This window comes from Chanodichthys erythropterus, chromosome 8 (assembly GCF_024489055.1).
Source record: "Chanodichthys erythropterus isolate Z2021 chromosome 8, ASM2448905v1, whole genome shotgun sequence".
NCBI classification, from domain to species: domain Eukaryota; kingdom Metazoa; phylum Chordata; class Actinopteri; order Cypriniformes; family Xenocyprididae; genus Chanodichthys; species Chanodichthys erythropterus.
In genome coordinates, this window is record NC_090228.1 from 38843308 (window position 1) to 38869638 (window position 26331).

A 26331-nucleotide genomic window follows, 5' to 3' on the forward strand; every position below is an offset into this window, starting at 1 on the left:
AACGTTGAAGTTCTTTAACAGTGGTGGGAGTTGGCCAGTTCTTGATGGCGGCCACCTTCCCCTCGTCCATCCGGATGCCACTGCTGTCGATGTTGTAACCAAGGAACTGCACTGAGTATAGAATAGAATAGATGGAACTCTCTCAGGCGCTTCAGGACCTCCGCAACGTGGTGGCGATGTTCGGCCATGCTCCGGGAGTAAATAAGAATGTCATCGATGTATACCAGTACGAACTTGTGGAGAAACTCCCGGAGCACCTCGTGGATGAAATCCTGGAATACAGAGGGGGCGTTAACAAGTCCATAGGGCATGACCAGGTATTCATAATGACCTGTGGGCGTGACAAGGCGGTCTTCCGCTCGTCCCTCTCGCAAATCCAGATGAGTTTGTACGCGCTGCGGAGGTCCAACTTGGTGAATACAGTGGCACCACGGAGATGTTCCAGGGCAGCTGGGATGAGAGGAAGGGGGAACCTGAACTGTGATGTTGTTGAGAGCTCTGTAATCGATAAAAGGCCGCGAGTCTCCGTCCTTTTTTGCCACGAAGAAGCAGCAGCAGGGGAAGTTGATGGACGGATGTAGCCTTGAGCCAGGGCCTCCTCGATGTATTCCTCCATGGCCTTCTCCTCTGGGATGGACAGGGGATATATTTTTCCCCTGGGCACTGACTCACCCGGAAGCAGATCGATGGCGCAGTCCCATGGCCGGTGTGGAGGCAGCTTGGAAGCTCTCGTAGGGCAGAAAACGTCACTGAAGGGGGCGTAACAGGATGGAATATCCACAGAACGTTTCTCCAGTGGACTCTCGATGGATGTAGCACAGATAGGAAGATGGTCAGAACTAGGAGATCTTAGAACAGGGAGTGCAGAGAAACAGTCTTTAAAACAGGTGTCGCCCCACTTCAGGACTTCGCCGGTCTTCCAGGAGAGGATGGGGTTGTGCTGCTCCAACCACGGATGCCCTAGGATCACATCAGCGGTGGATTCCTCCAGAACCAGCAATGAAATTTTCTCCACATGAAGTATACAACTTGAAGTAGTAGTTGACCGACACTCCGACTCACTTGACGTGGACTTACAGGTTTACCAGTTATTGATTGGATCTGGTACGTAGCACCGGAGCACCACAATATAGGCATAGGTTCTGGGTCAGCTTTCTCTGCCGTTTAGCGTGTGTAAGACGAGATGAATTAATTTGCATGGGTTCATGAGCTGGTTCTGGAGGGCTGACGGAGTCTGGCTGGCAGAGGATGGTGGTGAGCTTCGACTGGCCCTGGTGCTCTTCGAGACATAAGAAGACATACACACTGCATACGAGTGGCGAAACGGATGGATAGCTAGATAAACCTTTCAAGCCTGATGGTATCCTCGTATGCAGTGAGATGCAACCGCACTTGTGGATCCAGACCTTGACGATATGAGGTAAGCAACGCTTGTTCGTTCCATCCACTCTTGGCAGCCAGAGATCTGAATTGAAGAGCATATTTATTAACAGACATTGATCCTTGTTTAAGATTATAGTTTCTCACTGATAGCAGAATCCCAAGAAGGTTTTCCAAACACCTCTTTGAAATATGACTGAGTCGCTGGGTGTTTTTGGGTCCAGATGGAATCAGCCCAAAGTAGAGCCTTACCGCTGAGTTGTGTGATCAGGAACGCCACCTTGGATTGTTCGGTGGGAAAACCTGTGCGGTTGCATCTCCAGGACAAGTGAGCATTGGAGGAGGAAACCGTTGCATTCCTCCGCCGAACCAGAGTAGGACACTGGTTTGGCCATGGGACTGGCATACAGAAGCGGCGAAGGAGTGATGCCGGTGTTTGCAGAAGTGATGGCTGGTGAATTCGGTGTGGGTGCAGGGTGCACGATGAGTGTTCGGCGTAATGCATCTGCCAGGTCCTGGAATGGATTGGGATGACTCATGCTTGCATCTACGGTTTTGGTCCGGTCTTCTGTTACAGTACAGATGGGTCATAGACAGAAGATCAGAGTTTAGGTATGTATTGAACAAGCAGATGAATCGTAGAACACAGGTGAGCAAAACAGACGTTGCTAAAGTGACTGAGTGACGAATGAGTACTGATACTGTCCTTTGTAAGTTGCAGGTGGTTATCCGTGGAAGATCGCTGGAGCAGTGGAGAGCTGGGAGACTGGACACACTCACACACACACGATGGAGACACACTAGGAGACTGGGAAGCACTGGAGACAGGTAAGTATCAACAGGAGTCCTTGAGGTAAGCATTCAGGAAGAGACCTTAGTGCGAACGAGACCGGACAGTGAGTGAGTGTGTGTGAGTGTCTTTTATATGCGGGCTGATTGCTGAGGTGATTGCGTGCAGGTGTGAGTGATCAGTACTTGGGAGAGGGAGTGTTTAGTGATTGGCGGATGTTGGAGCCTGGCATTTCTGTGACAATTTGACAGTCTTTTTTTTTTTTGCTGATATGTGTTTGATGTATAAATTAATTCATGATCTCGCACCATCACCTCTTAAACAATGTGTGACTTTCTGTAAGGACAATTCTAGGAAAATGTCTCGGATTACGACTGTAAGCCTGGTTCCCTGAGAACAGGGAATGAGACACTGCGTCCTAGAACATTTATGGGGAACGCCCTCGCGTGACAGGTGTCTGAAACGATAGTCAATTCACGCCAATCCTATTGGCGACAACCTATGATGTAATACTAGTGCGACCAGACAGTATATTAGGGCACCTAGAGAACATGTCGTCTGCTATTCGTCTGAAGTGACTATAGCAGGCAGCCTGGATGCATGGCAATGAGACACAGTGTCTCGTTCCCTGTTCTCAGGGAACCAGGGTTACAGTCGTAACCCGAGACATTCCCTTTCAAAAGGGACCCCTTCCATTCAAGAGGCTTCCACAGAGTGAAGGCCTGCCAAGGCCGCTGAAAGGCTTGGAACCAACAGCTTCAAAAGAAGGGGTTCCTTTAAGGGAGAATGGCCAGAGAACCGAGAGGACTCTGGCCAGTCACTTACCAGGGGGAAAAAGTCAATCCCAAGGGCCACCAGGGAGGCCGAACCAGCCCAACCAAGGGCTAGTCAGGCCAACAATCTGTCTGAAAGAACAGAATCTCCACAAACGTCCTCAGAGAGGAAAACCCTGTGAGAGGAACTGCAAAAAAGGGCAGTAACAAACTCACCAGAACAGAGATGGGCATCCCTGGGAGTAGAGCTCAGCAAATTACTTTAAACTGGGTACTCTACCTAAGCCAGGGGAGGAACAGAGACTGGAATATCGTAGGAGACAGAAAATACTCCTAACATATAGACCGAACTCAAACAGTAAGGGAGTATCAACAGCCTAATACAGATCCTTCATTGCGGCCTCAAAAGAGTCCTTCTACCTTGCAACCAGTCTTCGGGAGCAAGTCCTAATGACCCAAAAACATAAGGGGAGAACTAAGCTCGACCGGGACGAGCAAAGTCAAACTTGAACAATAAAGAGCTGTGAAACAGCACCAAAAATGGTTAGGATTCCCAGAAGTAGCCTGGAGAATCTGAACAGCTCAGAGATGGAGGTAAACAGAGAGTGAAACCAAACACCATCTAGATAACGTACACAAGGAGGCTCAGAGGAGCCAACTACTTAGACGTGAGAATATATATTGCAAGCTTGGAATACTCGTTCGCACAGCAAACACAAGCCATGTGCTCAGCATATCGCCTGTCTACCCTTAAATAAAGGGAAGCACAACATAATGCTACTAGAATGGCGAGGAGGCCTCAAGAAGGGCCTGCTACTCCCAAAAAACACTGCCGCAGGCCTGGATTGCCAATGCTAGAGCTCTAGGGGAGCGAACTCCAATTACCAATAGGAAGGAGAATAATGCATTCGACCTGAGCAGTATAGGTGTAAAGCATGCATAGAGCTTGAATAGAAAGAGAGATCCAGAGGGTTCTCAGAGAGACTCAAAGGAGCTAGCTCCGAATGAATAGCGGCCTCAACAAGGAGAAACCCAAGTAAACCAGCCATTTGAACCAAAAACTTGAAAAAAATAAAGGGGCCACTCACAACGAGATTACCAAGCTCAGAGAGCGGAGGCTTCAGCAAAGAGCACACTCTAAAAGCAAGTGGAAGCCTACAATGCTTAAAGCGACCACAGGGAGGCTAATAACAAAAGCTCAATGCTTGTCACTGTGCTAAATGCTAAAAACTAGCAGGGAACTACATACTCAAACATTGCTAAAATTCAATGGCAATGGAGTAAAGGAACAACCTGAACAGAGGAGAGGAGGCTGCAGGGCCCGCTACTCGCATTCTTAGTCTAATGCAGAAGGCAGCCCCCCGACCAGAAGCAACCCTGACAACAGGGGAGGCAAACATGCTCAACAGAGCAAAAAAACACACACACAAAAAAAAACACTACCCAAAAACAGGTCATGAAGAACTGGAGCTCAAGGGAGCAGAGAGTCAAATAGAACCGCATCACTACAACCTAAGGAAAAATTGGATGTTATGGAGCGTGCCTTGGGCAGATTAAAGCTGTCGCGGGCACGTGCCATAACATCCAACAGCTCAGCATACACTCAGATGAAACACTCTCACTGCCCTCAACAACCATCATCTGCTCTTCAGTGTGGCTTGAAACCAAAAGAGCACTGTCTGCTGAACCAGAGGATGCCAGAGAAATGGCACCCTCGTCGAGCAGATTACTCTCCCGAGCCGCCGAATCACGAGAAAGAGAAACGCCTTTCTCAAACTTTTCGGCGTGCTCCACCTGCGAGCCCCACGACTTGAGTCTCCTCTCGGCCTCGGCGCGAGAAGAACCCGAGCTGCCAGGTGCAGATGCCTGTCCCTCTTACCTCGAGAATAGGCAGACACTCACAATGAACGCAAAAATATCCCTCGAGAACTGAACGCACATCCTCCTCACCCAGGCAGTCAATGCATAAGTCCTGTGCGTCAGATATCTTGGACACGGATCAGCACAATGCTTGAAATGCTTCGACTATCGTTTCACACACCTGTCACACGAGGGCATTCCCCATAAGCGTTCTAGGATGCACTGCGAGTTCCCTTTCAAAAGGGAACCAGGGCATCTGTTAGAGGTGACTGTTCAGTTACATTTAAGAAAACTGCCTTTGGACAATCAGCTTTCTCATTTAGAGCAGCAGAAAGATGGAATTCGGTGCCCGTTCATGTTAGAGAATGTACAACATTTAGTACTTTTAAAACTGCACTCAAAATATGGCTTAAAAAAATCAATCAAGTGATCATTAATTTGATTTTCTTTTTTTTTTTTTAAATCTGATTTGATATTATAATCTGTGATATTGTGATTGATCTTCTGGATTGTAATGGAGTGCTGTAATTTTATGTAACTGTAATTTTATGTCATCCTGCCCAGGGACTACAAATGCAAATTAGCTGTTTAGCTAACATTTGTGTTGTGCATGGTCCCTGTTAAATAATAATAATTTAAAAAAAAAATGGCGTCACATGGCAGGATTGAGTAGATTTGATCACGAAAAGCAGTTCAAATGCAATGAGTAGATTGATCATTATTTATAACTTTTGAGCAGTTAGTTGCTAATTCACAAGGACTCTTAGGACACGATGCCAAGGTCAGGTTTTGTGGTCCAAATATGCTGAAGCATCCCTAATATACAGCCTCACTTCCTGTTTGAGGACTTCACTGTCAAATTCAATAATGTGTTCATGAAAATTATTCTAAAAGGTTTCAGCAGGTTTGAAGATTATCTGATTTTGGTAAACATTACTTAGAATTTGTAGTTAGGGACTTCCGGTTAGCGAGTGGGATGGAGTAGCAGTGTTTTTCCAAGCTCCGACCACACAATCTCTATTTTTGGTATTATTCAGTCAGTTTAATCTTAACCTCGCTATAACTGCCTTTTAAATAGTAGTTGGACAGTCCTAGCCAGCAACTATGTCTAAAGCCGCCAAACAATCAAAGAAAGAACTTGCATCACCGGACTCTGCTATCGACAATGCTACTTTGGCTAACATGCTAGCGGAACTGCGCGCAGACTTGTTAACGAAGCCTGACTCACTGTCCGTCAGATTTGAAAACAAACTTGCGGTCATTGACGCGAAATTAGACGGTGTGCAGACCACGATCGCTAATCACGAACAACGTATTTCTGACCTGGAATCTGGGCTGAATCAAATGCAGTCACTGGAATCTCAGCTTTCCAACTTGGCCGATGACAACGCTAAATTGAAAGCCAAAATTACTGACCTGGAGGGGAGAAGCAGACGGTGCAACGTGCGTCTCATCGGGATACCTGAATCTGTGGAGGGAACACGACCAACAGTATTCTTCTCTAATCTCCTGATGGACATACTGGGCCAAGATGTGCTGACTTCTCCACCGGAGCTTGATAGGGCTCACCGTGCGCTGAGACCCAAACCGGCGGAAGGGGGTAAACCTAGAGCCGTGATCATTTGTTTCCATAAATTTCAGACCAAAGACATGGTAATTCGCGCTGCCCGCAAGAAGCGAGACGACCTAAAATACGATGGCAAGTCAGTGTACTTATACGACGATTACTGTCCTGAGGTGATGGACCAACGAGCTGAGTACAAAGAAGTCATGCGTCAGCTGTTTACGCTCAAACTCAAGCCGTCACTGCTATATCCAGCGCGACTGTTTATTAAGACTGATGACGGGGAGAGACGACGCCTCTTCTCAGTGAAGGAAGCCCAACAGTTTTTGGCATCATACCAGAAATCCGGATCATTGATCGCAAGTGGTGACTGATCCCTACAAGAGGCATCTTGCTACTCATGGTACTCTTGACTCTGGGGTTTTTTTTTTTTTTTTCTCTCGTTTCTCTTTTCTTCTTCTTCTTTGTACTCACATGCACGGATATGACTGGTAGCCCAGTTAAATTATGTTCTCAGTTGGTCTGATGGGCTTGCAGGTAGGCAGTTTTATTCTCTGTGTGATGTTTTTGTTGATATATATATACTTACATGCATATATTTAATTTCATTCTAACCTACATCTCAATGTAACCCCTGTTTGAAATAAGTATGACTATGGGCTATGTAACAGTCAACACATGGACAATGAGTAATGTGGATTATCCCGTGAGTGCAAGTCTGAGTTGCAGTAAAGTGTCTTCTTTTGTTCTGGACTGTATCAATAACTCAGCTGTCCATGCTGGCATGAAATGTATAAGGAGAGGGGAGGAAGAAGGGAAGGGGAAAATCTGAGTCATTATTTAGAGGTGTTTTGAAAGAAATATTAGTTAAATAACGTGTTCATATGACCGTGTGGTGGAGTGCGAGGTTTAAAGGGGTAGGAGCTCCGGAAGAATTTTGATAAGTAGATTACTTGTTTTGGGGGAGGGGGCGCTTGGGTGGATGGGTGGTTTTGTATGTGTGTGTGGGGGGGGGGGGGCAGTACCCTTTTTTCTTTTTTTTTTGGTCAAGCACATCATATTCTACACTATAATTTTAATCTACTTTTGTCTCAATGGGAAGTAGACAAACAATGAATAACATTCGCTTCATATCATGGAATGTCAAAGGGGCAAACCAACCTACTAAAATAAATAAGATTATCTCCCACCTCCAAGATTTGAAAGGAGATATTGTATTTATGCAGGAGACCCACTTACCTACAAGTCAGATTATGCGCTTAAAAAGGAGTAGGTTCAGCGAGGTATATCACTCCAAATTTAGTGCAAGAGCCAGGGGTGCTGCCATTTTGATCCAAAATAATATTCTATTTGAAGCAGATGATGTTATTACAGACTTAAATGGCCGGTTTGTTATTGTATCAGGGACACTCTGTCACACTAAAGTTGTCCTGGCCAGCATCTACGCACCAAATTGGGATGACGAGCAATTTGTTTCAAAAATCTTTACTTCTATTCCTAATATTGAAACACATCATATTATCATTGGGGGAGACTTTAACTTTGTGCAAGATGCCGATTTGGATAGATCGTCTCTTAGACCGCATTCCCTTACTAAATCCGCCAAGCTACTAGCGTCCTTTGCAGAAGAGCTAGGTATGTCTGATCCATGGAGGCTCAAATTCCCTGGAAAAAAATCATTTTCTTTCTTTTCACATGTCCACCGCACCTACTCTCGAATAGATTTTTTTCTTATAGATAACAGACTGTTGTCGAATGTTTTATCATGCGATTACCATAGCATTGTGATCTCAGACCATGCTCCAACGTCTCTAGACATAAACTTCCCCAATCACAACCGTTTTTTTAAACCATGGAGATTTAACTCAAATTTGCTTGCCGACGACCCTCTGGTGGAATCTTTAAGATCAAGCATTGAACTATTTCTTGAAATAAATGACAAACCAGACATTGCGAGGGGCACCTTGTGGGAGTCCCTCAAGGCATATTTAAGAGGCCAGATAATTTCCTACACAGCCCACCTCAAAAAAACTGCCAGGTCTAGACAAAGTGAGCTAGCACAAAAAATTCTGGAAATTGATGATAGCTATGCAAATAACCCAGACCCCTCACTTTATAAGAAGCGTTTACAATATCAGACAGAATTCAACCTTTTAACATCAAACGATGCAGAAATGCAACTGCTTAAGTCGAGACAAAGAATTTTTGAGTCGGGGGATAAGGCTGGTAAACTTCTTGCCCAGCAAGCTAGAGCTGCAGCAGCATCTAGGTTTATTCCTAGTATTATATCTTCATCAGGCACCACTACCACTGACCCAAAGCTTATTAATGAAACGTTTTCTAAATTCTACTCTGAACTATATGCCTCTGATAACCCTAACACCAGTTCAACAAGTGGTTTAAGTTCTATTGAGTTCCCTAAAATAGATCAGGGACTAGCAGAGAATTTAGCTATGCCAATCTCTACAGCAGAGATCATGGGAGCGATAACTACGTTGCAGAGTGGGAAATCGCCCGGTCCAGACGGATTCACAGTAGAATTCTACAAGAAATTTGCCCCACTTCTCTCTACAGTTCTAAGTGATATGTATAATGAAGCCCTGTCACTTGGCAGACTTCCTCCAACCCTGCCACAATTACTCTTCTCCTAAAAAAGGACAAAGATCCCTTACTTTGCAGTAGCTTTAGACCTATATCATTACTAAACGTGGATTACAAAATTCTAGCTAAGATCTTAGCCCTCCGCCTTCAGAAGGTTTTGCCAGGGATCATTTCAGCAGATCAAACAGGCTTCATGCTGGGGAGGCACTCATTTCACAACACCAGAAGACTCCTAAACATTCTGAACATGCCCAGCTCCAGCACCCCTGAGATATTGGTGTCGCTGGATGCTGAGAAAGCTTTTGATAGGGTAGAGTGGAGGTTTCTTTTTGAAATGATGGATAGATTTGGTTTGGGTTCAGGTTTCATATCATGGGTTAAACTGTTATATTCATCCCCAGTAGCATCTGTACAAACAAACAATGTGCTCTCACCCTCTTTCCGACTTCACCGTGGCACGAGACAAGGGTGTCCCCTATCCCCTTTATTGTTTGCCATAGCCATCGAGCCTTTGGCTATCTGGCTAAGATCTGCAGAAAAATTTGAGGGCATTACATGTCAAGGTACGGTACATAAGCTGTCACTGTACGCGGATGACTTGCTCTTGTATGTATCCAACCCGTCTTCCTCTCTTCCTGTAATTTTAGATATTTTAAAACAACTTGGCCAACTGTCAGGATATAAACTAAATTTTGGGAAGAGTGAGGCATTCGCAATCAACAACCTTGTAGGTAAACTGCCAAACCATGTAGCCCCTTTTAGGTGGGTGGACCAAGGCTTCAAATATTTGGGTATTTTCATCACCAGGTCCTTGGCAAGCACTTTTAATAGTAATTTCAACCCTTTGCTTAAAAAAGTCGAGGAAGACTTTAGCAGATGGTCTACTCTGCCCCTCTCTTTAGCTGGCAGGGTCAACCTAATCAAAATGACCATCCTCCCAAAGTTTCTTTATCTATTTCAACATATCCCCGTACTCATCTCAAAGAAGTTTTTTGCCAAAGTAGATAAATCAGTCTCTCATTTCCTTTGGGGTAATAAGCCAGTGCGCATGCGGAAAAACATATTGCAGCTCCCTAAAAGGTCCGGGGGGCTGGCCCTCCCCAATTTTCTACATTATTACTGGGCTGCTAATATTCAAAAACTCCTATACTGGATAGTCGAGCCCACAGCCATTCAGCCAGCCTGGGTCCAAGTAGAACTTTCTTCCTCTAAAACCTCATTACAATCATGGTTATACTCTCAACTCCCAATGTCAACTACTGACATTAGCGCTAATCCTGTATTCACTCAATCGCTTAAAATATGGATGCAATTTAGAAAGCATTTTGGCCTGAAGCATCCCTCTATCCTTGCCCCTATAACTCACAATCATAGTTTTAAACCTTCTATTATGGACTCTGCCTTTCAACTCTGGAGCGACAGAGGTATCACAGCTATCAAAGTCCTCTATGACAATGGTATTTTCATGCCTTTCGCCGTCCTATCAGCCAAATTTCAACTCCCTGCCTCTCACCTTTTTCGCTTCTTTCAAGTTAGGCATTTTGTACAAAGAAATTACCCTGACTTCCCAAATCTACCACCAGAGACTTTGGTAGACACCCTTCTCAAAGTAAACCCCAATCAGAGAGGAGCTATTTCTCATATCTTTAAAGCTCTTGATTCCACTCTCTCTAATTTCCCCCAAAAAAACAGAGATCTATGGGAACAGGACTTGGGGCACATTGAGGAAGATCAATGGGACCAGATTCTAGAGCTAGTCCATAACTCTTCCATCTGTGCACGGCACGGGTTGATTCAATGTAAACTAATACATAGGACTTACTACACTAACCACAGATTGTCTAAGTTCTACCCCAATGTTATAGATGTCTGTAATAGGTGCAACCAATCTCCTGCAGATTTCATTCACATGTTTTGGTCATGTTCAAAGCTAACAGACTTTTGGTTTAAAATTTTCAACACTCTACACACAGCCTACCATTGTATATCAAACCCAAATCCTTTGTCTGCCCTTTTTGGTATTTCACATGGCAGCACTCTAACAGCTGAAGCACAACATTCTTTGGCCTTCTGTACTCTGCTTGCTAGGCGATTGATCTTACTTAACTGGAAGCAAGCCTTACCTCCATCATATGATAGATGGATTAAGGAAGTTTTACATAACTTAAAACTTGAGAGGTTAAGGTTCTCCCTTAGAGGCTCCTTGAGGAGATTTGACAAAACTTGGAACCCCTTGCTTTCCATCATAGATTCTGTAAATATCATTCCTGATGAGTGAAATGTTTATGTCCTTTGGACATACAGTGTAACTAACAACAATGCTACTTATTATTTTTTAATTTTTCTTTTTTTTTTTTTTTGTTATCTAGGAGTGGGGGGCATCAGGGTCTGGGACCCCATGTAGGGGACAGGGATAGTGTTATGTTGGAAGTGTGGGGGGGAGATACTGGAAAAAATGTGAGCACTGTTGTATATTTATAGGTACTGTTTCTTATTGTATGCATTCTATATTTTGGTGCTCAATAAACATACTTGAAAAAAAAAAAAAAAAAGAATTTGTAGTTAAAAAAAAGGTAAAGAGATGATTTAAATTTAGCTGGGTGAAGATGGTACCATCATGTTAATGGATTTCACCTTGTTGTAAAAATAAATAAATGTTTAACTATTAGTGAAGCTTTGAACTGTTGTTGTCTGGAAGTTCAATCTATCTTTCAGGAAAATGTTTCCTAAGAGATTTCCAGAGCTGAACTGCATTTGTAAGTGCGTCTCTTTCAAAAGAAAAAGATCAGATGAGAGTCTGACTGATGATTATATAATAACCGAACACACAGATCAACACTTCAGTCAACGGCTCATTCTGCTCTCATGAAATGTTTCTTTGTGAGTCTCTTGCTCAAGTCCACTATGATCCTGTTCTTCTCGTTCTCTGTTACCTGCAGGAAATGGATGTGATCCTGTGTGTGTGAAAGCTGCTCCAGCTCAGCGTCTCTCCTCCTCAGATCATTGATCTCCTGCTCCAGTCGCTCCAGTCGTCCTTCAGCTCGAATCACTGCAGTCTTTTCCTGATCTCTGATCCGCTGTGTGACCTCAGAGCGGCTTCTCTCAATGGAGCGGATGAGCTCAGTGAAGATCCTCTCACTGTCCTCCACTGCTGTCTGTGCAGAGCGCTGTTAGGACACACATCACAATCATACAGTGGCTTCAGTGAGTCCTGACTGAGACTTCTCAAACTTCTCTTCTTCTCCAAACTCACCTTATGAGACTCCACAGCCTCTCTCAGCTGCTGAAGATCTTTCTCTCTCTGCTGGATCTTCTGCTGGAATGACCTCTGCATCTCCTCCAGCTGGTGCTAAAGGACAAACCAATGACAGGAGAAACATCACATAAATCACCAAGTAAACAGATATGAATACAGTATCAGTGCTGAGATTGAGGGGTTAAAGATCTTGCATGATAAGGTTATAGGTCCAGTCATAAGTGCCAGCATTATTTCATCAAAGCCTAGTTTTATAGGGATAGTTCACCCATAAATGTAAATTCTTTCATTGTTTCCTCATCCTCATATCTTTCCAAACTTGTATGATTTTCTCTTGCAGAACACAAAAGAAGATATTATGAAGAATGTCTCTGTTTCTAGAGCCCAAATTAAATATGGTGACACATGAATAACAGCAAACCTCACTGGCTCATGCATGTCACATGAATAAACACCATTTTTTTATTTTTCTTTTAGCTTCAGAAGACTCAGATTTCATCTCAATGTGCATGCTATCCATCCTAAATTGTATGTGACATTAGTAATATTCAATACTATTTAGGGCGGATTAGGTAGATAGTATGCACATTGGGACGCAGTGTCAATTACCCCCCTTGGAGTTGTATGGATCTTTTATGCTACTTTCAATATACGGACAGATGAGACATTCCTTAAAATACCTTCTTTTGTGTACTTCAGAAAAAAAGCAAGTCATACCAGATTAGAATAATATTTTAAAATATTATATTTAAAGGGCTCCTATTATGCTTTCCCCATCTTTCTGTAGCACCCATACAACCACTCTGTATGTTACATACGTGATAATGGGGGTGCTTGGGGTTCTTTATAGTTCAGGTGGATACCACGAAGGTGCACCTAATGAGTTTCTACTCAATTGTAAAACCTTTTGACAGGAATATTTAACAATAATGAGACCCAGAGATGGTTTTTAGTTTAGAAAATAAATGGGTAAAACCCTTGTTTAATGAAGCAAAAGGATTTGGCAAATGAAATATAAAACTTCCCCTAAAACACAATATAAAAGTCCCTAAGTCTGACAAAATGTACAAAAATAAATAACCAAAAGATATCCCAAACAATTAAATAATAACCTTAATCCCTTTAAATCACACGTTTTATACAAAAATAAGGGGTGTAAAAATCTTCCTCCCTTATATCTTTCCTAAATATTGAGAATGCACAGAGAACTTTACAAAAACGTGTCAATTGTCCTGTTTCAAGTGTTAGCTAATGCAGTGTTGGGCCCAGTCACACATACATGCTCGCATGTTCCAGTTTACTCACGGTACCAATTCAAACGAAGACGAAAAAAAAAAAAAAAACAACGTTGCAGGCCTGTTTTGGTCTCACAAAACATTGAGTGCGCTGAACAAACACTTACAAAACATTGAGAGCGTTGAAAAGACTGGTCCGGATACTCAGGTGCGGTGCGATGAACCAACAGCTCCGCCTCGCATGCACCCGCCGTGGCTAGCTAGCGTTAGCTCGGCTACCTCCAATCGCGGCGTCCGCTCCGTCAGACGGGTCGCCGGCCTCGTCTCTCGCTCAGTCTGTCGTTTCTCACAGTCACAAACATCTGCGGTCCCCTTGTCTGAACCTCCCTCTCAGTTTCGTCGACTTTAATCGCTCTTTTTAGCGTCTTTTTTCCTCTCTCTAAACATGCGAGCGCCCCGTGCTCCCCACGGGTCCAGCGAGAGACCGAGCAAAAACAGCGAGCAAGGAACAAAACGGCTTCCAGCACTTTCTCATCCGCGTTGCTCTATCCAGTCACGTGTACCATGTTTTTTTACGTGCATGCAGCCAAACACTACTGACAATACAGCGTGAATACTCAAATGACTGGTCACATAAACACAGGAAGGATAAAGTAATAAAAGGATAGCTGCATAAAACCTCTGATAATATTATTTAGCAAAATAATATAAACTTTAACCTTTAGTTTTAATCACTGTCATGAAATAAAATGACAAATTATTAATCTCCCTTTAATCATGTAAAATTAGTATTTACTTATTTGAAAATCAGTTGTCACTTATTATTTATTTAAAGTAAATAAACGTTTACATTTTAATAGTCATGTGACTGGGTTTTGAGAATAAGAGGGATCAATCATAACCCACCCAGTTTCCCTTACACTATAATACCCGAGTTTACCACTGGGCTACACCCGCCCCCTTCTAGACAATTTTGATGCCTTCATCAAATTAAACCTTAGAGGACTCTAATAGCCTTAAAGTCAAGGGTAGAGGCCAGATTTGAACAAGTGAAACACAACGCCATGGGGTGGCACCAGAGAGTTTGACATTGACGGCTTCTGGAGTCTCCATAGAGTCCACTTCCCACCAACACTCCATGGCTTAAGACTGTCACAGGGTAGTCACAGGGCTTGCCAAGTTCATCGTAGCTCAGCTTGACCACTGGACGGATGACTCTTTTTGAACGCTCAACTTGTTCAATCTCAGCTTGAGTGTCTGGATAGGGGTTGATGTCTGCTCCCCCTTCTAGAACGTTGACTTCAGGATCAGCATTGGAAGGCATGTTTGGAAGATCATTGACCACTGTCTCTATCTCAGCCAGGTCTTGAGCTTGTCTTTCAGGTTCGGGGACGATTGGCTGGGATTGTTTCGTGGACAGTTCTGGATGTGTCAGTAACTTTTCCCAGTCGAACTCAACGGGTCTTGGCAGGTATACTTCATCATATTCTGATTCTGAAGACAAATCTTCATCGTGGTTGTTTGTCTGTACTTGTTCTTTTGTCTTCTGCTGGAATGCTCTGGTCACAGGTCTTTGTTGCGGCACCACTTCACTTTCGTCGACAGGGAGTCTCACAAGGTATCCAATGGGTAACAGGTGGTTACGATGAATAGTCTTTTCTGCTCCCATGCCTCTCTCTGGCTTGATCTTGTAGACAGGTAAGTTGGGTAGCTTCTCCACAACAATATATGGTGAGGGTCGCCACTTGCATTTCAATTTGTGCTTGCCTGTGACTCCAAAGTTTCTCAGCAGCACCCTGTCGCCTTTGTCAAGGACTTGCTCTTTGACGTGCCTGTCGTGTGCTTTTTTATTTTTTTGATGGTTCTTGTCTGACGATTCTGTGGCAAGACTGTAGGCTCTTTGGAGATCTTTCTTGAGCTTAGCAACATACTGATGGTAAGACTTTGTCTTTTGGTTGTCCTCGGTCACACCAAAACAGATGTCTACCGGTAAGCGAGCTTCTCTGCCGAACATTAGCAGCTGACTGATCTTCTGACTCCATTTTTGTTTTTGCTTTGGGTCGAGTGTGCACAGCATGGTCAAGAGTGTACGATTGAATCTTTCTGGTTGCGGATTTCCCTGTGGGTGGTAAGGCGATGTTCTTGACTTGCGAATGCCCAACATCATCAGAAGGTCTTGGATCAGATTGCTTTCAAAATCACGGCCTTGATCTGAGTGTATGCGGGCAGGGAGTCCATAGTGTACAAAGTAGCGCTCACATAGTATCTTGGCCACGGTGGTCGCTTTCTGATCTTTGGCGGGAAAAGCTTGGGCGTATCGAGTAAAGTGGTCTGTCACTACAAGGATGTTGGCGAAACCTTGGGAGTCTGGCTCAAGTGACAGAAAATCGATACAAACGAGATCTAGAGGGCCTTGACTAGTGATCTGCTTTAAGGGAGCAGCTCTCTGGGGAAGGGCTTTGCGAGTGATACATCTGCCGCAGTTTTTGATGTACTGCTCAACCTCAGCTCCCATCTTCGGCCAATAGAACCGGCTTCTAATAAGTTCGATGGTCTTGTCCATGCCCAGGTGACCAGATTCATCATGCAGAGATCTCAAAACCAATTGGAACATACTCTCTGGGCAGTACCAGCTGCTTTACGTCAGTTCCATTTTTCTCAACCTTTTGGTAGAGCAGATTGTTTTGAATGAACAGTTTGCTTGCTTCTTTGTTCAACAGGACTGAAGTTGGATTGTCGAGGCTGGTGAATGATGGACCACCACGAGGTGACTGTTTGACTGGAGCGATAGTAGAGTCAACATCTTGAGCGGTGACAAGATCTTTGTGACTGAGCTGACTCAAAGAACCAAGATCCAGCCGGACTGGGTAGGCGAAACACTCTGGTATACCATCAGGTGACAATCCGAGTGACTCAGCTATAGTTGTGAGCTCTGTTGGAGTTTCACAGCACTTGATTTGCTTACACAGAGCTTGAACACTTTCATTCGTTACGGTTTGCCAGCCTTCTTCTGGGGTTGGAAGGGGGTTGCGTGACAGGGCATCGGCATCGATGTTGCTACTACCAGGCCTGTACTGCAATGTGAAATGGTAAGTGGCAAGTGCTGAGAGCCAGCGGAGACCTGTCGCGTTTTGGCAGTCGTGAGGATTTAAGTGAGGGGGTTGTTATCGGTTCTCACGGTAAACTGTGCTCCATACAGGTAATCGTGGAACTTGTCGACCACTGCCCATTTAAGTGCCAAAAACTCAAGTTGGTATACTGGATAGTTCTTTTCAGAGGCACTTAGCTTGCGGCTTGCGAAAGCAACAGGTCTCAAGCCCTCGGGGTACTCTTGTTTGAGGACAGCGACGAGCCCATGACAACTGGCATCAATGTGAAGTATGTAAGGCTTGGTGGGGTCGCCGAATGCCAGCACCGGTGCGTTTGTGAGGCAGTGGATGATCTTTTGGAATGCCTCTGAACAAGACTGGTCCCACCGGTCACCAAAAGGCTCATTTACTTTGTAGTAGGTCTTGTCTGATGCAGAGGTAGACTGTCGCTTCTTTTGGGTGGGAGGATAACCTTTGCACAGCTCTGTAAGTGGTCGAACGATGATGGAATAGTTTTTTATAAACCTGCGGTAGTAGCCGCAGAACCCCAGAAACGACTGCAGAGAAGAAAGGTCGGTTGGCTGCTTCCACCGCTTCACTGCTTTAACTTTGTCCGGGTCTGTGGCGATACCATGTTCGGAGACAATGTGTCCGACGTAGGTGACTTGTGAGCGACAGAACTGGCACTTGTCGAGGGACAACTTGAGTCCAGCTTCTTCAAGACGAGTGATGACTTTGAGTAGTCTTTGCTAATGCTCCTCCAAAGTCTTGCCGAAAACAATGAGATCATCAAGATAGACGATGACTTCAAGCATGTGCATGTCGCCGACTGCCTTTTCCATTAGTCTTTGAAATGTCGCAGGGGCCCCTGTGATCCCCAGCGGCATCCGCTCAAACTGGAAAAATCCCAGAGGACAAATGAAGGCGGTTTTCTCTTTGTCCTCCTCAGCCATTGGGATTTGATAGTAGCCGCTGCGCAGATCCTACACTGAAAACCACTTACTGACAGATAAGCAATCGAGAGCGTCGTCGATACGTGGTACAGTGTACTGATCTGGGATAGTTCTGCGGTTCGGGGTGCGGTAGTCGACACACATACGAAGTTGACCATTCTTTTTACTTGCAAGGACGATGGGTGACGCATATGGACTTCTTGATTATTTTATGATCCCAGCCGCCAACAAACCTTGCAGGTGACGAAGATCATCCAAATCCGCAGGGGCAATACGTCGAGATCGCTCTCTGAAAGGAGTGTTATCGTTCAGACGGATGTGATGCTCTACCCCTCTAGCCTAACCGACATCCCACTCTTCAACAGAGAACACGTTGGAGTGTTTGGCAAGCCTCTCTTTCCACTCCTTGCTGATGGGGGACTCACTGAAGTCAAACAGAGAGGGATCCATAGCTGGAACAGATTCAACTTTAGGGTTTGGTGAATCTGTCACAATGTCAGCGACGTGAAGGTAAGCGATAACGGTGCCTACTGGAATGGCAGTTTGTTTTAGAGACTCATTACGCAGAAGCACCAGGAAGTTGTTTGGATCTAGCATCATGGAGAACAGCGCAGCGGGCTGGACCAGTACACTTGACGGAAGAGCAGGTGAGTGGGCTTGTTCAAGGATGAGTATGCTGTCTCCGATGTCTTGTTTTTCTTTGACTTTGCAGATAGCAACGTATTCAGTGCCAGGAGGGATGCTGAGAGGACCAGGACCAGACCACTTAACTTCAGCCACCAGTAAGTCTTTGTTGTCTTTTGTAGACATCACTGCAGGAACAGGTAAGTGGTTTTTCTCTTGAACTTGGATTGAGTTGAAGTTCTCTGTGTCTTCTGTCTTTGTTCTGGTCTTAAAAGGCTGAACCCCCCTGACGTTTGTGCCGATCAGGACAGGTATAGACTCTGAGCAACGTGGATCAGGGCACACCAGGGCCAGGACAGGAACAGACTTTACTTTGTAGCACTTGGACATTTGTGGCAGCTCCAGCTCAACTTGGATGTAACCTTTGTATGGGTAACTGCTCTCTGACTCACTTAGACCCCATATGGCTAGACCGGTCACAGAGTTTAACTGAATTTGTGAAAGGTGTTCGGCATACCAGCTGTCGAAGATGATGGTAACTTGAGAGCCACTGTCCATCAGCGCAGTGCAGGGGTTACCATTGATCTTGACTTGAGCAGTGGAGGGTGGTCCCATGAGTCCCTTGGGCAAACTGTTAGTCTGTACATTTACAGAGCTTCTCTTGACACTCGCATTTGTGTTTTTTGTTCTTGTTTCATTATCAGATTTGTAGTTCTGCTTGTACTTTCTTTGAGCTTGCAGCAGTTTCTGAATAACTTTGGGACAGTTCTCAGGAGATGCACACTTATTTGCAAAATGCCCGTCTTCGCCGCACCGATAGCAGAAAAAAATCACTTGGGTCTCTGGCGGTAGAAGGTCTTGGCTGCCAGGGTCTGGACTGGGTCTCTTGTGGGCAGGTCTCAGTAGCCGGATTGTACTTAGGCTTAACTGACATGACAGAGACTTGCTTTCGGAGCTTGACTACTTCTTTCTTTAAAGCTTGAACATTCTTGTCTTCTGAGTTCTCTGCCGCCGGAGTGACTGAAGGCGGAGCGCTCGTCGAACGGTGACTTGACATGGCGGCGGAGACAGAGAATTCACATACTTTGAGTTGGTGTATTTCGGCTTTCAACTCTTTTAACTCTGTGTCAGGGGTCACAGCAGCACTTTTGGCGTATATGGCTTTGGGTGTACGGCTTGTTGCCTGCACTCACATAGCACAGTTAAACTTCGAGACTGTGGGTCATACATCCTTCCTCTCACTTTGACTCTCCCAAGTACTTTGATTGTCTGCATCGTTTCTTCAATGAAACCAACTTCAGTTTCTGGAGGTACATCTTTAACCAGCAAGGCTTTCACCGGGTCTATGCCTTCTCCAACACACCAGTTCTTCAACTGAGCCATCCCCATGGGTTGTGCGCTTACATTAATCACTTGTCAGAACTAAATTTGGTAAGTTTTAGTTGTATTTTAACTCCAATAAATCTTAATTTGCATTTTTGTGGCTTAAAATGCTTAGTAGAACTCTTTTGCTGTTTCAAAGTTTTCTCAATAGATACTCTTTAATATGGTTTTACATATGGGTTAACAACTAGCCAGCTTTTGCTTCTAAACTACTTTTTAAACAAAATATTTAAAATCTCTGGGTCAAACTAAAGTTAGAGCTGATTTAAAACTACTTTTGAACTAAATTAATACCAGCGGTGCCTCCATTTTATTTATGTAGCACCCATACAACCACTCTGTATGTTACATACGTGATAATGGGGGTGCTTGGGGTTCTTTATAGTTTAGGTGGATACCACGAAGGTGCACCTAATGAGTTTCTAATCAATTGTAAAACCTTTTGACAGGAATATTTAACAATAATGAGACCCAGAGATGGTTTTTAGTTTAGAAAATAAATGGGTAAAACCCTTGTTTAATGAATCAAAAGGATTTGGCAAATGAAATATAAAACTTCCCCTAAAACACAATATAAAAGTCCCTAATTCTGACAAAATGTACAAAAATAAATAACCAAAAGATATCCCAAACAATTAAATAATAACCTTAATCCCTTTAAATCACACGTTTTATACCAAAATAATGGGTGTAAAAATCTTCCTCCCTTATATCCTTCCTAAATATTGAGAATGCACAGAGAACTTTACAAAAACGTGTCAATTGTCCTGTAACAAGTGTTAGCTAATACAGTGTTGGGCCCAGTCACACAAACATGCTCGCATGTTTCAGTTTACTCAAGGTACTGATTCAAACGAAGAAGACGAAAAAAAAACAACAACGTTGCAGGCCTGTTTTGGTCTCACAAAACATTGAGTGCGCTGAACAAACACTTACAAAACATTGAGAGCGTTGAAAAGACTGGTCCGGATACTCAGGTGCGGTGTGATGAACCAACAGCTCCGCCTCGCATGCACCCGCCATGGCTAGCTAACGTTAGCTCGGCTACCTCCGATCGCGGCGTCCGCTCCGTCAGACGGGTTGCCGGCCTCGTCTCTCGTTCAGTCTGTCGTTTCTCACAGTCACAAACATCTGCGGTCCCCTTCTCTGAACCTCCCTCTCAGTTTCGTCGACTTTAATCGCTCTTTTTAACGCCTTTTTTCCTCTCTCTAAACGTGCGAGCCCGTGCTCCCCACGGGTCCAGCGAGAGAGCGAGCAAAAACAACGAGCGAGGAACAAAACGGCTTCCAGTACTTTCTCATCCGCGTCGCTCTATCCAGTCACGTGTACCACGTTTTTACGTGCATGCAGCCAAACACTACTGACAATACAGCGTGAATACTCAAATGACCAATAAAAAGCGGTCACATAAACACAGGAAGGATAAAGTAATAAAAGGATAGCTGCATAAAACCTCTGATAATGTTATTTAGCAAAATAATATAAACTTTAACCTTTAGTTTTAATCACTGTCATGAAATAAAATGACGAATTATTAATCTCCCTTTAATCATGTAAAATTAGTATTTACTTATTTGAAAATCAGTTGTCACTTATTATTTATTTAAAGTAAATAAACGTTTACATTTTAATAGTCATGTGACTGGGTTTTGAGAATAAGAGGGATCAATCATAACCCACCCAGTTTCCCTTACACTATAATACCCGAGTTTACCACTGGGCTACATTTCTTTAGTGTTTGACATTGAAAAATCTCTGCAAAGTTAAAAAGCACAAAGTCACTCCAAAGGGAGTTTTCTTCCGGAAACACTTCACAATATACCCCATTGAAATAATTCCCGCCCAACATATACACAAATTAAAGGGGACAAGGCCTGGTTTAGTTAGTAGCGTGTTTTCACCATTTTGAAGAGACACTGTTTCGGCCTTCCTAATGCAGTAGTGTTTGTAGCGTCTCAAGAAGCCTTGCAGCTGATAATTGCCATTTATGGTAAAGTGTGTTACATTTCCGACACACAGACTAAGCAGTAGACCAATCACAACAGACTGGGTCTGGCTGAATAATCAGAGCAGACTGTGATTTTTGGAAATCGGGTCTTAAAGAAACTGAAACTAAAATAGTGTTCAGACAGAGAGGGTGAAAACAGGGGCTGCAGCAATGTAAATTATAAGAAAAATAATGACATTTTTTGAACAGTAAAGGATGTAAATGTATTCCAGTAGACCCCATAAACAAAATGTTGTAAATGAGCATAATGGGACCTCTAAGTTCATACCTGTTTCTCTGTCCTTTGTGCAGCAAATGATACAGTGTCGTGGTTTTTATGTTCATCCATCGTACACAGCACACATATACACTTCTGATCAGTGCGGCAGAAAACCTCAAAGATCTTGTCGTGTTTCTGGCAGATCATCTCCTGCAGTCGTCCAGTGGCATCAGTCAGATTGTGTCTCTTTCCTTTAAACCAACTCTCATGTTGTTCAAGGTGATTCTGACAGTAAGAGTTCAGACACACCAGACAGGACTTGACGGCTTTGTGTTTTCTTCCAGTACAGACGTCACACTGCACATCTCCAGCTCCAGCGTAACAGTCAGCAGGAAATTTAATCTTCAGTTTCTCCACCATTTCAGCCAGAATGGCGTTTTTATCTAAATCAGGTCTTGGACTGAAGGTCTGACTGCACTGAGGACAGCTGTAGACTCTCTTCTCATCCTCCTGATCCCAACAGCCTGTAATACAGATCTTACAGTAACTGTGTCCACAAGAAGTGGTCACTGGATCCTTCAGGAGATCCAGACACACTGAACACATGAACTCCTCCTGAGAAATTCTGGCTTCTGCCATTTTACTGCATGAATACAGAGACACAAACACACAGCAGCTCAACTACACTTAAGTTTCTCTGAACTCAGGTGATTCCTGTTTCCTGGTTCTGTGTTTGAGCGACGTGTGTAAAACAGGCGTATCTGTAAAGCAGCTTCCTCATTCCTGCAAAGTTTTTAGTTTTCATGCATGTCCCCACACGCGTGTTTCATTGTTTTTAATCAGTCTCAGACACACACTCAAAGAATGTAAGTTAGGGAGAAGCAAGACAACACCCTTAAAATTTCAGTAATTCTGTATCCTAAATACTGCAGACTGAAAACTGTGTCCAGAATTACAGTTCCTTAAAGTCAACATGAAATGCAAATTGCCAGATCTTGATTTTATTGAATATTGCAGTATGTATTATAAATGATTTAACAATTCACATAGAGCTAGGCAATAAACAATAATAATTATAGCAAAAAAAAAAAAGTAATATTTGATAAAATTCTAACAAAAGTATGATAAATGTTCAATATAATATTTATACACAAAAAAAAAAGCCAAACAAAGTGGCATACAGTGACCATTTATCAGCTCGGCTCATGGATGCGTTTACTCGCTGACTGGTCTTCATCACATGACAAATAAACAGTGCTGTGTAAACCAGTGAGAACTGGTTAAATTCAGTGAAGAACACAAATGTTTCTGTGATTTAAACTATTTTAAAGCCAGATGAAACAGCACTGACATTGTTGTACGTTGATACAATGGAAAAAAACTCAAAGAGAATTGAAATTCTTGATGGTCTCTTTATTTATGACACATCTCTGCAGCCAGCAATACACACACAAGGTGCATTCCAAACAGGATATATCACCCTCCAAAGGGCACTTCGGAGTGAAAATAATCATGGCCATCATACTGAAGGGTCGTTCCAAACGGAAGTGCTCAAAACTGGCCACTTCAAAGGGCCCTTCGGAATGAAGGATTTCGAAATAAACAACTGATTGTGGCAGTCTGCTATCAAAAACTTAACAGCGCCAATTATGGCAACAAATAACATGACAAATAACGCCACCCCAGAAATTGGCCGGGGACCCACTGGTACACAAAGTACAACAAGCACACAGATACATGGCTGAGACAGGTATCAGACAACAATGGAATGTTTCACACAATTTATTCAATAAACATTCAAGAAAATACACGACCGATCTCTTAAATGTATAAAAATTAAAAAAGGGTACATCAATCAAAACTTCTTGCACATCCACAAACACAGTTTTACCACTTCAGAGGGGGGGAATTCGTCCTGCCGATCGGATAAACACAGCAACCACTCGTGCTCACACAACACAGCACCAAAACCCCTGTTGTGAACACTGCAGACCGACAGCCGAACCACTACCACACACAAAGGACACCAGCTAGTAGTGGTACCCCAATTCTGAAGGGAAAAGAAAACAAGATGAGACACGAGCACACACACACCTACACATTTACACTTTCCATGTTATGGTTTGGCCAAAAACACTTATCACATGCTGTCAGAGGAATCAATGTCACAAAACAATGGTGACTGTCTTAGCTGGTGTTCTTTGGGCTGTTGAGAGCACAAAATCATCCCATAAAGTGTCAGACAAGCATACATTAAACAAACAGAAACATGTAAAGCACAAAAACAATTTCCAAACAAATAAAAAATAGCAAAATAGCAAAGGCATGTACAAGACACAATAGTAGTGACAAATAAGATATCTTTTCGCCACTGTAATTACCTCACTTCAACTCCTCAGGTCAGCAAGGTTCGAGCCTCCTAAGGCCGGTGAAGCAGCCGATTCTGTTCCCTTTGGAATGTGTGTTCCCCCAGCTGCCTTATGCCTGAATTTATTCAGTTGAATTGTGCCTACACAAATTAGCCTATGCCCATGCTGATGTCCAAACTTGATGCCTCATATTACTGCCTTTTTTTTAGCATTATTATTATTATTGCAAGAGATGCAGAGATGACATATTTATGATATACAACTTTGTATACAGTATACAAAATGTATTTACATGTATTTACATTGTCGGAACCATTGTATCCAAGATGGCAGCACGTGTGTATCTGTGTCTGTGTCTGTGTGTACGCCTGTCTTAAGTTGTTTTTAGTTGGTCTTTTATTTCTGAAAATGGTTCTTTTATCTCCGAGGATCGCTCTCTTTATATTTTAAGTGGCGAGAGACTCGACGTGGTGAAGGCCTTCTCTGCCGACTGCGCTGGGATTTGTTGTCACTCTGAACGAAGAGAAGACGCAGGCCCATTCGGGTTTATTGGATTGAGTCTCTCTCCATTTCTTCATTAAAGGAAAGTGCTTATTTTTTTTTTCAACAGCCCAAGTGGCTTAGTCCATTTGCTACCTGGCTACTGTCGTTTTGATGGTGATCCTCTTTTTGTCTCTCCCGCGTATTGTGGTCTGGTTTTGGCGTGGATCCCTCTTATCGCATCGTGGCGCTGGGCAGCGTTTCGTGGGATTAGGATGACTTGAAGTACCTTGAATTACACATCAGCGAGGAAGGACTTGAATTTACTACTATCAAGGCTGATAGCTGTGGATTTTCGACGGACAATGTTGAGTGTAACTTTGAGCTGCAATATTCTGGTGGTTTTATTTGTCTTGATATTTAATCAGGGAAACATCAGTCACAGGTATGACCCAGTCTCCTCTTCATATCACGAAATCCCCGTTGTTTTAAAACTGACAAATTGGTCAGGTTATGGTGTATACACAAATGTTTATATCCTTTGGGATTTTAAATTGAAGTTAACGTTCTCAAACTTTGTGTATGATGATTCTGCATCTGCTCTAACAAATAATGAGTACTGCATTGTTAACCGCTTCACTTGTTTAAATTCGTCTGTTAGATGCATAAGTGATAAAGTAAGACAACGGAGTTTTATAATTCTTATGTTATTAATATCTGGAAATATTTCACCAAACCCTGGTCCTTATAATGATTTCGATCTCACTTCTAAAGTTCCTGCTGATTTTAAATCTAGATCAGGCCTGGGTTTTATTCACATGAATGTGAGAAGCTTGCTTCCAAAACTGGACTTGTTGCGCATTTGGGCAAAAAATACAAGCCCTGATGTCTTAGTAATATCTGAAACATGGCTTAATAAGACGATTTCGGATAAAGAAATAGACATTAATGGTTACACTGTTTTCAGGGCTGATAGACCTAAGAGAGGAGGAGGGGTAGCAGTTTACGTGAAGGATAGATTTGAAGTTACATTATTATTCTCTGAATCTGTAGTTAAAAAATACGAACTACTAGCTTTAAACCTTATTGTCTCTAAAACCTTACATCTTACTGTAGTAGGATGTTACAGACCTCCATCAGCTAGTAAAGATGCCATTTCCTCGCTGATGCATGCGGTGACTTCTTTAAACTATAAGGAGCTTGTTCTTCTAGGAGATTTTAATATGAATTGGCTTCAGTCGGGGTCTGATAGTTTTAAATCAATTTGTGACACACTGAACCTCTTTCAGTTAGTAGAGACACCTACTAGACCTAACTTAAAGGATCACAAAAAGTCCACATTACTTGATCTTATTTTTACTAATGCTCCCCATAAATACTCTTTAGCCTCTGTATTTGCGAATGATGTTAGTGATCACTGCGTCATTGCCATAGTCAGAGATACCAAACTACCTAAACATAAGCCACGTATTATCACAAGACGGTGTTTGCGTCATTTTAATGAGCAAGGTTTTCTTTTCGATGTAGCACATTATAATTGGGATAGGATTTTTCTCATCCCTGACGTTGAGTCTGCCTGGAAATATTTTTATGATGGCTTTATATCGTCTGTCAATAAGCACGCCCCTTTTAAAAGATTTCGTATCAAAGGTGGGGACAATCCTTGGTTTTCTGAAGCCCTGTCTGCTCTTATTCGTGAGCGTGATGTTGCTTGGGCCAAAGCTAGACTAACTGACTCAAGCTCTGACTGGATCTGCTTTAGGCAGC

The 26331-nt window shown here is 43.3% G+C and overlaps 1 protein-coding gene across 1 annotated transcript in view; it reads right to left on the reverse strand.

The window, feature by feature from the left end:
- Positions 1 to 22378, reverse strand: part of LOC137025228 (tripartite motif-containing protein 16-like) — a 40835-nt gene extending 18457 nt beyond the window's left edge. Inside the window, exons 1-3 of the mRNA XM_067393252.1 lie at positions 21785 to 22378; positions 12222 to 12317; positions 11902 to 12135 (exon numbers count right to left, since the gene is read on the reverse strand). Of these exons, the coding sequence (XP_067249353.1) occupies positions 11902 to 12135; positions 12222 to 12317; positions 21785 to 22354 (900 nt within the window). The 5' untranslated portion in view covers positions 22355 to 22378. The remainder of the gene's footprint in view (positions 1 to 11901; positions 12136 to 12221; positions 12318 to 21784) is intronic.
- Positions 22379 to 26331: the final 3953 nt, after the last annotated feature.